At 39.3% G+C, this 12,704-nt stretch overlaps 1 protein-coding gene across 1 annotated transcript in view; it reads left to right on the top strand.

Moving 5' to 3' along the window:
- The window catches only part of SLC6A2 (solute carrier family 6 member 2), a gene marked incomplete at both ends in the record, with an annotated part of 72,991 nt that overhangs the window by 33,538 nt on the left and 26,749 nt on the right, over nucleotides 1-12,704 (top strand). The window contains 2 exons of the mRNA XM_082005860.1: nucleotides 8,619-8,757; nucleotides 9,575-9,709. Of these exons, the coding sequence (XP_081861986.1) occupies nucleotides 8,619-8,757; nucleotides 9,575-9,709 (274 nt within the window). The remainder of the gene's footprint in view (nucleotides 1-8,618; nucleotides 8,758-9,574; nucleotides 9,710-12,704) is intronic.

The raw sequence follows: 12,704 nt of genomic DNA, 5'->3' as shown, positions 1-12,704 counted from the left end.
ATTAGACAACAAGAACTAATGAGAGTGGATGCTAATCACACCTGGTAAGAAAAGACTCTAAAGCTCATGCTAAGCACAATCAGCAGTTCTCAGTGATATACCACCCTCCTGGACAACAAACCTCCACCGAATACGTCTGAAGCTTCTTTAAGAGGTTTCTTCACGCTACATCCATACCCTATAAACTAGAGAGTCTGTTAGCAATGAGAAATTAAGAACCTCTCTAGACATCTAGACTTAGTCATCTTTTGCACTGTAATTGAACGGAAAGTTGTCAGATGTTTCTGACAGGTTTGAAGTTGGGTAGCAGTCATCTGTTTACCTTCATAGAGATCACACAATCTAACAATAATTCTAGCCAGGTTCTATATCTTCACCCCTAGAAAATTCCCTGAATGTAACTGAACTTCTCAGATTTCAGACAGCTTAGAAACAGGTACATTATTAAATACTTTACGTGGGAAATTTATGGCCACATTGCTGAATTAGCAATAAGCAAGCTGCTTTAGATATCAATCCTGTATTAATTGCACAGGAGTATTTATGAAGTGTTTGGGTGCACTGTTCACACATCCATAGTCTGAGACTAACATATATGCATCCCTAACACATAGTATATTTACTTTTTGACTGTGTTGACCTCTTTGGACTCAATTGAGTAACTCAATCTTTCTCTTTTTGACTCAGTGCACAGAAATTTCTGGTATAAGTATTTATGTGCGTAAAATAAAAACAGCTATTCCACAAATATTTACATGTGCAGCTTTGAAATTTACTTTTCACATATGTTCACATCTTCACATTTGTTGACCATTTACTTATACAGAGAAAAGAAATTAAATGCGAGTACAGTGGAAGTCAAACCATGTAAGTGTGTACACATGTTCTTAGGCTTTGGACAGCTTGATGGAAATGATTCCTAAACCACAACACAGCTTTGTGTAGCAAGTCCAGATGACTGGAAGAATGACCACTTTGCCAACTTAAATTTGCGGGGGTGGGGGGCTGTAAGAGATATTGCAAATGTCAAGAGCTGCACATTATGCTGCATGCAATTGGCTTGCTTTGTGCTAACTTGGAGGAATTCTAACTGCTTACCTTTACATACAGAACCTCATGTAGTTTGGTAGTGATATCAGTCTCCGAGCAATAATTACAGCAGCTGAGGTCTGTGCTACAGCACCTCCCTTATATTACCTTGCAAAGCCTGGCAAGGAAATCCTGGAAAGCAGCAGCAGAGCCTTTCCCTGTGGAACATCTCCACCTGAATGTATTGCTCAAGGCAAAGCCAACAAAGGTGTCACACAACTAAACATCCATTTATTTGTATGCACCTGTTTCTCATCAAATGTCTTCTACAACACAGTACTGACATAGTATCACCACTAGTGGTTTATGTGTTGCTTCCTATAGGGGAAATGTTTGCTTGCCCAAAACTACCAGATCTAAGCATTAATCCATGAAATGGTTACCGGTTTAACCTCACTGTGTAAAGCACCCAGCATTACAATAAATGTCAAACCGTAAAGTGAGCGTCCATTTGTTTAAACATGTCAGGGATCCTCATGTGGTGCATGAGCCTATTCCAATGGTTGACTTTCTTCTGGCAACTTTGTGGCTTTCCATGCAGCTCTTCTCAAGTGTGTAAAGCTTCATGAAAGCTCAGCAGCTTCTTTGGAGGGTCTGGGGCTCTTCTTTCATGACGCTCCTGTCTAGGGCAGTGTATAGCCCATTGAGAATGCTGACTGAAGCACCATTTAACTTGCTGACTAATGGCTGGGGCAGTTGGGAGCACATGTGCTTTAACTGCCTTGCCATGTATCCTCAAACAATAAACTTCTTTCAGGAGTTCAGTATTCATTAGATCTCCAGAGGGGTGAAATTCAAGTGTTTCCATTCTATCTGCAAATCTGAATAGAATGGGTTTAAAAGCAGATTTTGAAAATCTATTTTTCAGAGTGCTGTGCAGACTTGAATGTGCCGAAGCATGGCACAAATAGCAGGGGAGGTTAGAGTTATTAAATTAAGGGGACAATTAAGCTGAGTAAAGACTTCAATGAGTTGAGATAAAGATTATCAGTGAATGAAGAGTTTAGTCCAAATGGCCACATACAATTTCAGGATTATCGTCAGTCAAAAAGAAATAATAAATTATTATTTTTACTGAATGAAATGGTATATGCCAGCCAGGGTGCCACTGGTAAATTATCTTCTGTAAGTGATTCCCAAAATCTAGTTTGAAGTCCATTACACAGATCTATTCTCCAACACAAGAGGGAGCTGAAATATCTTGAAAAACAGAAAAACCCAGACAACAAAGATGTTGGCAAAAGTCAATGCAGCATTCAACAGAGCTGGAGTGAGTACATCCAGCTGAACCCAAGCTGGCTGCTGCAGAGCCCCTGGCATGCCTCTGAAGTGTGCCCAGTGCTCCAGGCTGGGGGAGAGGTATGTAGCGCACACGTAGCACTGCACATCAGGTGGCTTGGCACCACTCTCCCATGTTGTTAGCTGTAGGAGAGCACTCTCCTGGAGCCAGGCTAACCTTCTGCATCGCAATGGTGCCATACTCTGAGCTCTTTACAAGGCACCCAGAGGCACTCGAGCAGCTCAGACAGCAGCTGTATGTATGGCAGAGCTGGGTCTGAGCCAGGCTAACCCTGCTGCACTTTGCTGGCTTCATGTGGAGCCACTCTGCTATCTCTGCAGTGAACCCCTAGCCCCAGAATTACAGTGAGGAGAGAGACACTGGTGTTCAGTCTGCATGGAGACAGCTCAGGTCTGCAGGGTTTGTACGACAAGCTCTGCCACGCCCCAGCTGTGGATATACATATTGCGGATGCAAACTGCCATGGAAACAGTACAGCTGAATTTAAGCAGTGCTGTGCCTGAAGTAAAAATACCTGGAGCCTGGCAAACTCTGTGCAAAAAGAACTCTGTACACACCTGCTTAATGCGGATAGCCTAACCTTCCACAGATGGAAGGACCAACCCTATTTTATGCTCTGAAGGAAATGGCAGCAATGACACCTGAACTATGGTTGCTCAATATAACACAAGAGATGCATGTAGGAGCGCCTTCTAATTGAGCACAACTATCATGCTTCAAATTGCCTTCTAAAATGAGTATGTAATTTAAGTTCTACAGGTTGCACACTGTATACACTGACAGTCCTTTTCGCATCTTCAATCTGCATTAAGCTTTAAAACATAAAAACCCTAGTCTAACTACCAGAATAGGAAATAGAGCTCAGGGGACCAGGACTAGATCTATTTATATCTTAGCCAATTTGCTGATGCTGTACGCAAGCCGTTTGGGTTTGATCCCATAAAAGTGACTACCAACTTTTAGAAGTACTTGGAAGTTCTTAGAAGTACTTAAGTTTTTAGAACTTTTGATAGAAGAAAGAAGAAAATAAATTTGTTAGTTAACATATTAATTTGCTGACAAGGTGATGATATTTTTGCAATCTGAACAAATCTGATACAGCACATCTAAAAATTGTTTAGATGAATAACACCCTTTTATTGATCACATCAAATTTGGGCAAATAATTTGCAGTTAATAAAAAGAGAAGAAATGAGCCTATAGAGCTGTGTAATCATATTTGGATTGAAACCTAAAATTATAATTGGGGATTGGAAAAACAAGGCCTACTCCAAGACCTTTGACTTGATCTTGTACAAAACCTCCTAAATTTCCAAAATACAATCATGTAAATCTGCCTAGGGATGAATAATACAAAAGTCTTCTTAGAAAGTCCTTAGAATAATCAGTCTGACAAAAAAGTCTAGGAGAATTCTACACCTAAAACTCTTACCTCCTGTTTTCTGGCTAGGGATTAAATGTTTTGGAGTGAACAAGATACAGAGGAATTTTCAGATCACGACCCTTGGCCTTTCTTTTTCCTTTGGTTTCATTCCCTGTTTATACTCAAATATTCACCACTTCCATAAAGAGAATGTTCTGAATTGCCCAGAGTGGAGACAAAGCAAAGGTTTATAATAATCCTTATTTTATAGATGGCAACACTAAGACACAGAGAAGAATTTGATTCCAACATTACCTATTATTAGAACTGTGACTGGATCCTTCATTTACTGAGTCCCACTGAGCAGCTGCCCCCCTGCTTCCTCAATAATTTGTCTTTAGTAGGGTTTATGTATGAATACCAAACAGCTGGGCTTCCTGTTGGCTCTTCATGATCTTACACTAAATTAAAGAGGACCCAAGTGCTGCACAAAGACAAAACAGAAGACAGTGGTACCAGCAAACAAATGGCTGTTTGCTGATTTCAGCAGAGGTGAACTATTTCCCTTTAGCTGAATGCAGCATGGAAGTAAGGCAAGAATTGGTGCCAGAGTTATTGGGTGACTAGAGGAATCTTCCCAGCAGTGAAGGAAAGGACCAGATGAAATCTCCGAAAGACAAAAACCAGAATGTCTGAATGTAGCTTCAGTCTGAAATCCCTTCACATTCCTGCTCCTCTTGCAGCTAGGCAGAAAGACTCTTGGGACCCATATTTATAGTGATGTACAGTATCAAAGTCATTGCAAATACAATTTACACTCCCTTACATGGAAAGTAGTCTTAGCATAAATCAGGCTCCTTTGCACAAATCCCTGATTAAAAAAAGGTTAATTTCTTACGTCAAGTGCATGTTCTTTGATTCTTGGTTCTATACTTACTAAATATTGCTAGAGCTCTGACTAGAATATTAGAAAGCTTAAACAATTTATTAGCTCCTCTTGTATTTTGTATTTTGCTCAGCAAAATATAATAGGTCCCTGTCCTACTTTGTCAGCTCCACCTGTTAATGTTTAGTCTCAGTCTTTCCCCCATAACATTTTCTTCTCCTTTTTGCACCTATTTCTCATCTACTTTCATTCTTTTCTCAATAACAACAATCTACAGGAAAAATACTAACTCTAGCTGTCTTACTGCCTCTGATTTTTCCTTTCTCTTTGACTCAGAGTTGTGAATTATGAGAGTTTATTTTGTTAGCAGAATTGGACAAATATCTCTATATTTAGGAAACAAGAATCACTTCCAGAAGCTTTTACTTAAGACATTCTCAGTAGCTTCGGACATAGTTTAAAGAAGTTGATAGACAACCAAGGATGACACTAATTGGTGCTGTATCTTTTCTGGTTCCCGCTTAGGGATTTAAGAGAGATCAGTTTACGCCATTTTGTCTAGGACTTGCACATGCCTTTATAGTATTGGGAAACGGGACAATCCTGCAGCTAGTGAAGGCAACCACAATTCAGGAATGGATGTTGGCCACATTGCATTAGTCTGCTGTAATATCAAAAGGCTGAACATTGAGGTGTTTTGACCTCAGAGCTTCCTGAATGAGGAGTCTTGCAGTATCTCTTACTTCACATTTTCCACTTTGTGGTCAGTGTGGGAAGTGACTGAATATAATCTAAAGGAGCCAGTTAATGGTTTATCACTCAACCCACCTTAACAGAGACAGGCTAAAAACAGCCTCAGCTGCTCCTGAAATAAGTGCTCCTTGACATGAAATAAGAATAATTGTGGCATAATTGAGCTAACTGGATTTTCTATAGCATCGTTGATGCATGCTAACTTGGATGAACATGATGAGTGCAAAGTTCTTTTCAAATTTGCCCTTCTCCAAAAAAATTACTGTTTTTCAAAGAACATCATAGAGCTATATCCTTCAAGTCAAGAAGGTTTAGTCTAATACTTTGTCCACTGCTTCTCTCCTCCATCTCTTCAGATGTCAGCACATCTTAACCTAAATCAGAGTATAGCACTAGATCTTTTATACTTTGTGGTGCCACTGGAACAGAAATGTAGCTTCTAATAGGTAAACATATTCATGAACTACTTCCCAGCCACCCTCAAAAAGGGCATCTTTTGGAAAGCTGCTGTGACTTATTTTCAGAGATCACAAAGAAAAACAAAGAATAAAAAAGGAAAAGGAAGCAAAACCCACCAGAACTACAGCTCAGCAAATGTATATGAAGATTACCTTGCTTAGCTGCCCAGTTACAGAGCTGTTCTGACTGGTTACAAAAGTATTTTTCCCTTCCTATTTTATGATCACTTACCCTGATTAAGGGAGTAAAACTTTTGGAATGGACATTCTCCTGAAAATCCTGGGAATCCCACATTTGAAGTGGTAGCTCTGGCAAGCATTCCAAACTGCAACATACATTGCTAGCTGCTTCTTGGAAAGCAAACACACAAGGAAGCAGTCTTCCTCACAAATCCAGAAAAATATTTGCGCAAGAAAAATAAAAAGTTAAATGGGTACAAAGAATGCAAGTTCAGATTCAGTTTTTGAGTAGACATCTACACATAATAATCCAAACAACATTCTTTACAGCATCCAGCTCTGATAGTGATAGCAGTGTAACTGTGATAGCACAGATTGCCAAAACCCTCCCAAGATCCTGGACAAATGTTCTGATCAGCAGCCTGTGAAGCTTTTCCTGGTGTACACTTATCACTGCCCAAGCTGATAAGTTTATAATGGAATCAGGCATCCCTGCCCAGGATTCGCTTACTGTGGATCCTCTGGCAAATTATACTTTATTAGCAGAAATACAAATGGCTTTCATTCACACTGTAAGCAAAAATTGAATGAGAACTACCTATTTATTTACATTCAATTAAAGATAATAGGTTTTCAGGTGAGATACCAGGAAGTCTGCCTCTACGTTTTACTGTTTCCACAGGTAACAGCTATATTGCTACATAGCTATAGTGTTGTACAATACAAGTTAAACTCACCTTGTACTTTCTAAATAGGAACATTCTTTAATATATGCCACAAACACATGGTCACTACCCTTTTAATGCTTCACTTGTTATTAGCCTTACAATGCAACAGAAACAGATCAGCTGCTTAATTTAGAAGGAGATTTTCTACAAGTATCTTTTCTCCAATCTGGGATAAATCATAGAAACAGTTTCAAAAATACCGCATCTCTTATTAAACATGAAAAACTACAGAAGCAGAACTGTTACAGTTCTTAGCTGATCATATCTCAATGCTTTAGGGAAATTGTAAAAGGGAATTGTATGCAACTCTCCCATATTACTAGATGGATCGTTCTAATGGGCCTTAATTTTCCCAGCATGTTTCTACAGTTTAAGTAATACAGAGAGATTTTTCAGTTTTCCCCATTGAAGTTGACACGAGTTTGCTCTATCTTGGAACTCATTCAATTATCTCACTCATCTCTGACTTGGTAAAACAAGTGCTCAAGTTAACTCTGAAGCATCATCCATCTAGTAAAAGATTGTATGCAGACAGCCAATAAGGCTGGAATTACACTCCTCGGACTTTAGTTTCTACATATCTGCAGTCATGCAGGGCAAATCATCCAGTACTTCAGTTTCTCTAAAATGTAGTTATCTTTGTAAAACTTGTCAAGGTCCTCCAGTGAAAAGGGCTGCTTTGATTTGATTTGTTTGTACTATCATGTGCTAAGAGAAGCCAACAGAGATCAACTTTCTATTTTACCTAAGCAGTGCATAGCAAATAAAATGTAATAGAGAAAGGGGAGGAGACAAGGAAGGTCATGGCCATGGGCACTGAAACACTAAGAAATTGAATCCCTGAGCCAGCATCCTGTAGATCCCTATCAGAACCAGGAGTTAGCTCTGCAATTCTCTAGTGCAGCGCTCTTGCCGCAGTGCCATTCCTCTTTGCAAATACAGCTTTAAGCAAAGCAAAGTATTTCTGCATTGTTTAGATTTGAAAAAAGCAGCAGGAGACACTTCAATAGCATAGAACCAAGTTAAAATAAGGGAGATCCACTATAAAATATCTCCCATATCCCTGTGCCTGTTGCACACAGTGTGTTTTGACAACTCTAATTGTAGATATCACCAGTCATGGGGACAAACACTCTTTCCTACACTTCAATCCATTTCATTGTGTAGATCTCAAAAGAATTAGCCTGCCCTGGTAAGCAACAGAATTTCCTCTGCTATCACTCTACTATCTCAGTGAACAACACAGAGCACTATATCCAATTTTAATTTACCAAGCGTTGCTTTTCCTATCCAACCACTTTTTCGCAGCCTCACAATAGCCTATTCAAAAATAAATTGAAAGTAACTTTGGAACTGCCCAAGTTGCAGAAAGCCAGCTGTTTGCTTATCTCTAATCACAAAATAATTTAGGTTGAAAGAGATCTCTGAAGGTCGTTTAATACAACTCCTTACCCAAAGCAAGGCTAACTTCAAAAGTTAATCAGTCTGCTCAAGGCCTTTACTCACCAAGTTTTAAAATCTCGAAAGATGGAAATTCTGGGCATGTGTTCAGTACTCAAGCAAGAATCAACAAATGACACTTCCAAAATCCCCCAAAACTGCCAGTGAAGGAGAGAAGAGAGTGCTATCATTATGGCACTGTGGTGCTAAACAGACACTGATGGGCCAGGGAGAACATAAAGGCATTCTGGGAAGAAGCACAATACACTGCTTCACAAACAGATTTCACTAACTGCTAGGAATGTCAGCAGGGCAGCTACTACTGCAGTGCAACATCCGTTTCTGCTGCCCACAGGATGAGATATGTGAAAACCTTTTTCCCCCAGTGACTTCACTTTGTTTCTGTGTATCTGGTATGTAGGCGAGGAGTTCTGCACCTGCATGAAAGCCGTGGAATCCATGACCTTGGCTTGCCTCGCTGGCAGCTTTCCCTCTGCCTCTTGGTGGTGGTAATCATTCTTTTCTTTAGTCTGTGGAAAGGCGTGAAGACTTCAGGAAAGGTAGAGCGAATATTGTCCTTCTATTTCATCTACATTCTTTGTCTCCTTTAAGAAGTCTCCTAATTTTAGAATGCAAGAGTCTAAATCACTGCTGCTGAGGGACCCTCAGCGACCAAACCATGTGAGAGCCCTTCATATATGCACAGGGGAAATACACAGTCCAGATTCAGCATTCATTTTACTTACAAGTTTTGCTTGTGTGACATTCTAACTGGAAATTTTATTAGCGCATTATTTTCCATTCAGCATTAGTGGTCTCATCCAGAAAATATTCCGAAAGACTTTAGATTGTCTTAAATGCGCCTTCTATTCTTAGCCAAATGTACTAGTGTTTCAATGGGTTAAGATGCTTTGGTTTTATTATATAAAATGCTATGACAAAAGAAATATCTGATGAAAGTAATTTGAAATTACTCTTTGACATCCCTCAGAAAACACCTCAACAGAAATTCTAGAGTTGGATAAATCCGAGAGCTTTTTGTACCTTTTCATGAAATCATCACCTAACATCAGGAATGACTGCACTTGTTTAGTAAATGAATATATAGCTGAACACCTAATCAGCAGTCTAACACACACTGGTAATGTATAAGCACTCCAAGTCTTCCGTTTGTCAAAACTGTCTCCTACTCATATCTGTAAAAATATATAGGTAAAGACTCATGATACATAACAGCATTTTCCCCCAAGACATCCTATAAAGAGCTTCTCTATCGAACTGAATGGACAAAACCAAGAAAGTGCCAGCTGTGTTTTTCACACATTCTTAAATCTTCCGCAACAGCTGATTAACCTTTGTGATCTCTATTGTCTGCAGGTTGTTTGGATAACAGCCACTTTGCCTTATGTTGTATTATTTGTCTTGTTAATACATGGAATAACCCTGCCTGGTGCATATAATGGAATAAATGCATACCTGCACATAGATTTCAGAAGATTAAAAGAAGCCACAGTAAGTGTACTCTTCTGCTCTCATTCCCTTGTTATTATTAAACCTATTGCCCCCGTTATTAAAACTGAAAATATTAGAGCTAATTTCTGAAATTATAGAGCCACACTTCTGCTTGTGCATAAGAACTAACCCACTGTCCCTGATAGTCTTAACTTTCCAACACTGTCCATAACAGGGCTATCTCAGTCTGAACCCAAAATGTTGTGACCACACACAAAAAAACCTGTACGAGGGCAGTTTCATGTGTGGCAGTACCTTAAAGTCCATGCTTTGAACTGTACACTCTGTAAACGGCAGTATCCTTTATACAGGAAAATTGAGTCATGCAAAATTTAGTTCTGAAAAGGCAAAGAATTCCCTCAAGAAGAAGATTTTTATTTTTTAATCACTAGGTTAAACATTAACGTGTTAAACAAAAATTCTGGCCTATGAAAACCTTGCTAAACATACTAAGGACTAATTCACCTAATCATGGTTCTTGATACAAATGAGATTTTCAATAGTATGATGTTCTTATCTTACTATTGAAAGTAATGTACATTTCCCTGTATCATTTAACAGCGTTGCAAGACATTCTCATTAAATATATCCAAGCCAGATCAATTTGTGGAGTACCTTAGAACCAAGAATTATTTCAGTCATCGTAAAGCAGGATCTACAAGTACAGTCACTAACTCATAAAATCACCAGCATTTCAGACCTACAAAGAACAATGATCTGGTGACTACAGGTAGAACTTACCACTGTGCTATTCTGAAAATATCATAAATCATTTATAACAGTGGTATCTCTGAGAGACAGGGAACTTTTAGAGAGAGTCCAACAGAGGGCTACAAGGATGATTAAGAGACTGGAAAATCTCTCGTATGAGGAAAAGCTGAGAGACTTGGGGCTCTTTAGTCTGGAGAAGAGAAGGCTCAGAGGGGACCTTATCAATGTCTACAAATATCTGAAGGGTGGTTGTCAGGAGGATGGAGCCAGTCTCTTTTCAGTAGTTCCCAGTGATAGAATGAGGGGCAATGGGCACGAACTGCAGGACAGGAAGTTCCACCTCAACATGAGCAAAAACTTTACTGTGAGGGTGACAGAGCACTGGAACAGGCTGCCCAGAGAGGTTGTGGAGTCTCCTTCTCTGGAGGAGAACTGGACGCGTTCCTGTGCAACCTGCCCTGGGTAATCCTGCCTTGGCTAGGGGGTTGGACCAGATGATCTTCAGAGGTCCCTTTCAACCCCTACCGTTCTGTGATTTTGCGATCTCTGTGGATGAGTCACAAGGCTGTTCAAATGGTTACAAAACTGAAAAGCAAGGACATAGTTTTACTAGAAGAAAATCAAATGTCTCAAAAATTTGCAGCTTTCAGAGATGTCTGTAGTCTGTATATAGTTGCACTGTACATTTTCTATGCACCCTACTTTGATTTTTCTTGAATAATTAAAAAGACAGACAAAGACCTTGAGTGTTAGAATCCAGGCCTATTTTATATACTCCTAGAAAAACAATCCTTCCTTGGTTTCGTAATACTGAATTTGGAAACTAGTACTTCTTCAGCAACAGAAGTTATCACCAGAGCCCACCTCACTCCATTTTGGAATAGTCAAGCCGCAATTCAAATATGGGACATTCATCCACCTTTGTCACCAAGGCAGTAGCCACCTCCATAGTTCACGCTTTTACATAAACATAAATACAAAGATGCAAGGATGAACAAAGGAGGTGCTTAAATTTTTTATATATTTTTAGTGCTCTTTGGAAAAAAAAAAATAATCACAAGTTCAGCTAGATGTTTATGGAGCTGTGCCATGTTGCATCAGCTCAAAATCTAGGCCTCTATAATAATAGCTGCCTTTTGCTTTTGGAAGGATATTCTGTGCACTGCTCTTTTTTGGCTTAATGTTTCTGCAGCTGCTATTTGGATGACCCTAAAGTTATTTGTTTCTAAGACTAAATTTTTCAGACAGCAACAAAAAAAGTTACTCTATGATAATAAAAGATCAGTTATAAGAGGTTTTTTCTCCTGCTCGGAGATTGGGATACCTGCTGCTGCAATAGGCTTTTGTGTTTAATCTTTGTCCTCAGGCTCCAAAGAATAAACTCCTGCTTCAGTTCTGTGTCAACATGTCCCTGAATCTTTCTGATTTACTTTTTTTTCTTATTCTCCTAAATGAAGAATCTAATGAAGAAACATCATAAGTCACAAGCAGTAGTGGCCTATAGAGGGCTCTGCCAATGCTCTTCTAAAAGACTTTAGAACATCCCAATCAATGTCAAGGGTTGCCTCATTTTATAGGGCCACATACTGCCCTTAGCAAGCCCTAAGACATCTCATTTTCAGGGATACTGAATCCACAAAGGGTGCCTCTATAAAAAGGAAAGAAAAATATTCACCTGAGGACCTCTTAACTGGGTCAATGCCTAGCTATGCTCCTTGCTGAAAGTCCAGAAGCTACAAAGCCATAATACTCATCACCACTGCACAAGTGGATATGTTAAGCATCTGTGTAAAACAGCAGCCTACACTTCTGTTCTGCTAATGGAAACCGTGTTAAATACCATTAAATCAGACATGAGGAAGACACTTGCTCTTTCATACACCTTAACAAGTTTCCTGAAGATTATATAACATTTAGGGGTGCACACAATTTAGGGGTCCACACAGTACAGTCATTCTTTAAATCCACATACACAAGGAAGAATATGCACAAAAGTTATAATGGCATAAACAACTATGAAGAAAGCTGGAAAGATTGATGACTGCCTCCTGTAAAATGTTTCTATTTTTTTCATTTTTAATGCCTATAAAACCAACATTCTACCATAAAATGTATTAGGCTATGCATCAATCAGAAAGCCATTCAGCTGAAGTGAACAGAGAACAGGAGTGTAAACGGCAGAAGAACCAGCTCCACTGTCTGTTTCACATCCTGCTTTGTTATAACAAAGGGAATGTTTTGCACTTAATCTTACTTCTAAAGGAATTTCTGGTTTCTGCTCTTT

The sequence above is a fragment of the Phaethon aethereus genome, assembly GCF_964289735.1.
Source record: "Phaethon aethereus genome assembly, chromosome: 13".
Taxonomy (NCBI): Eukaryota; Metazoa; Chordata; class Aves; order Phaethontiformes; family Phaethontidae; genus Phaethon; species Phaethon aethereus.
Note: the sequence above shows the minus strand (reverse complement) of the source record. Positions and strands in the feature narration are given on the sequence as shown.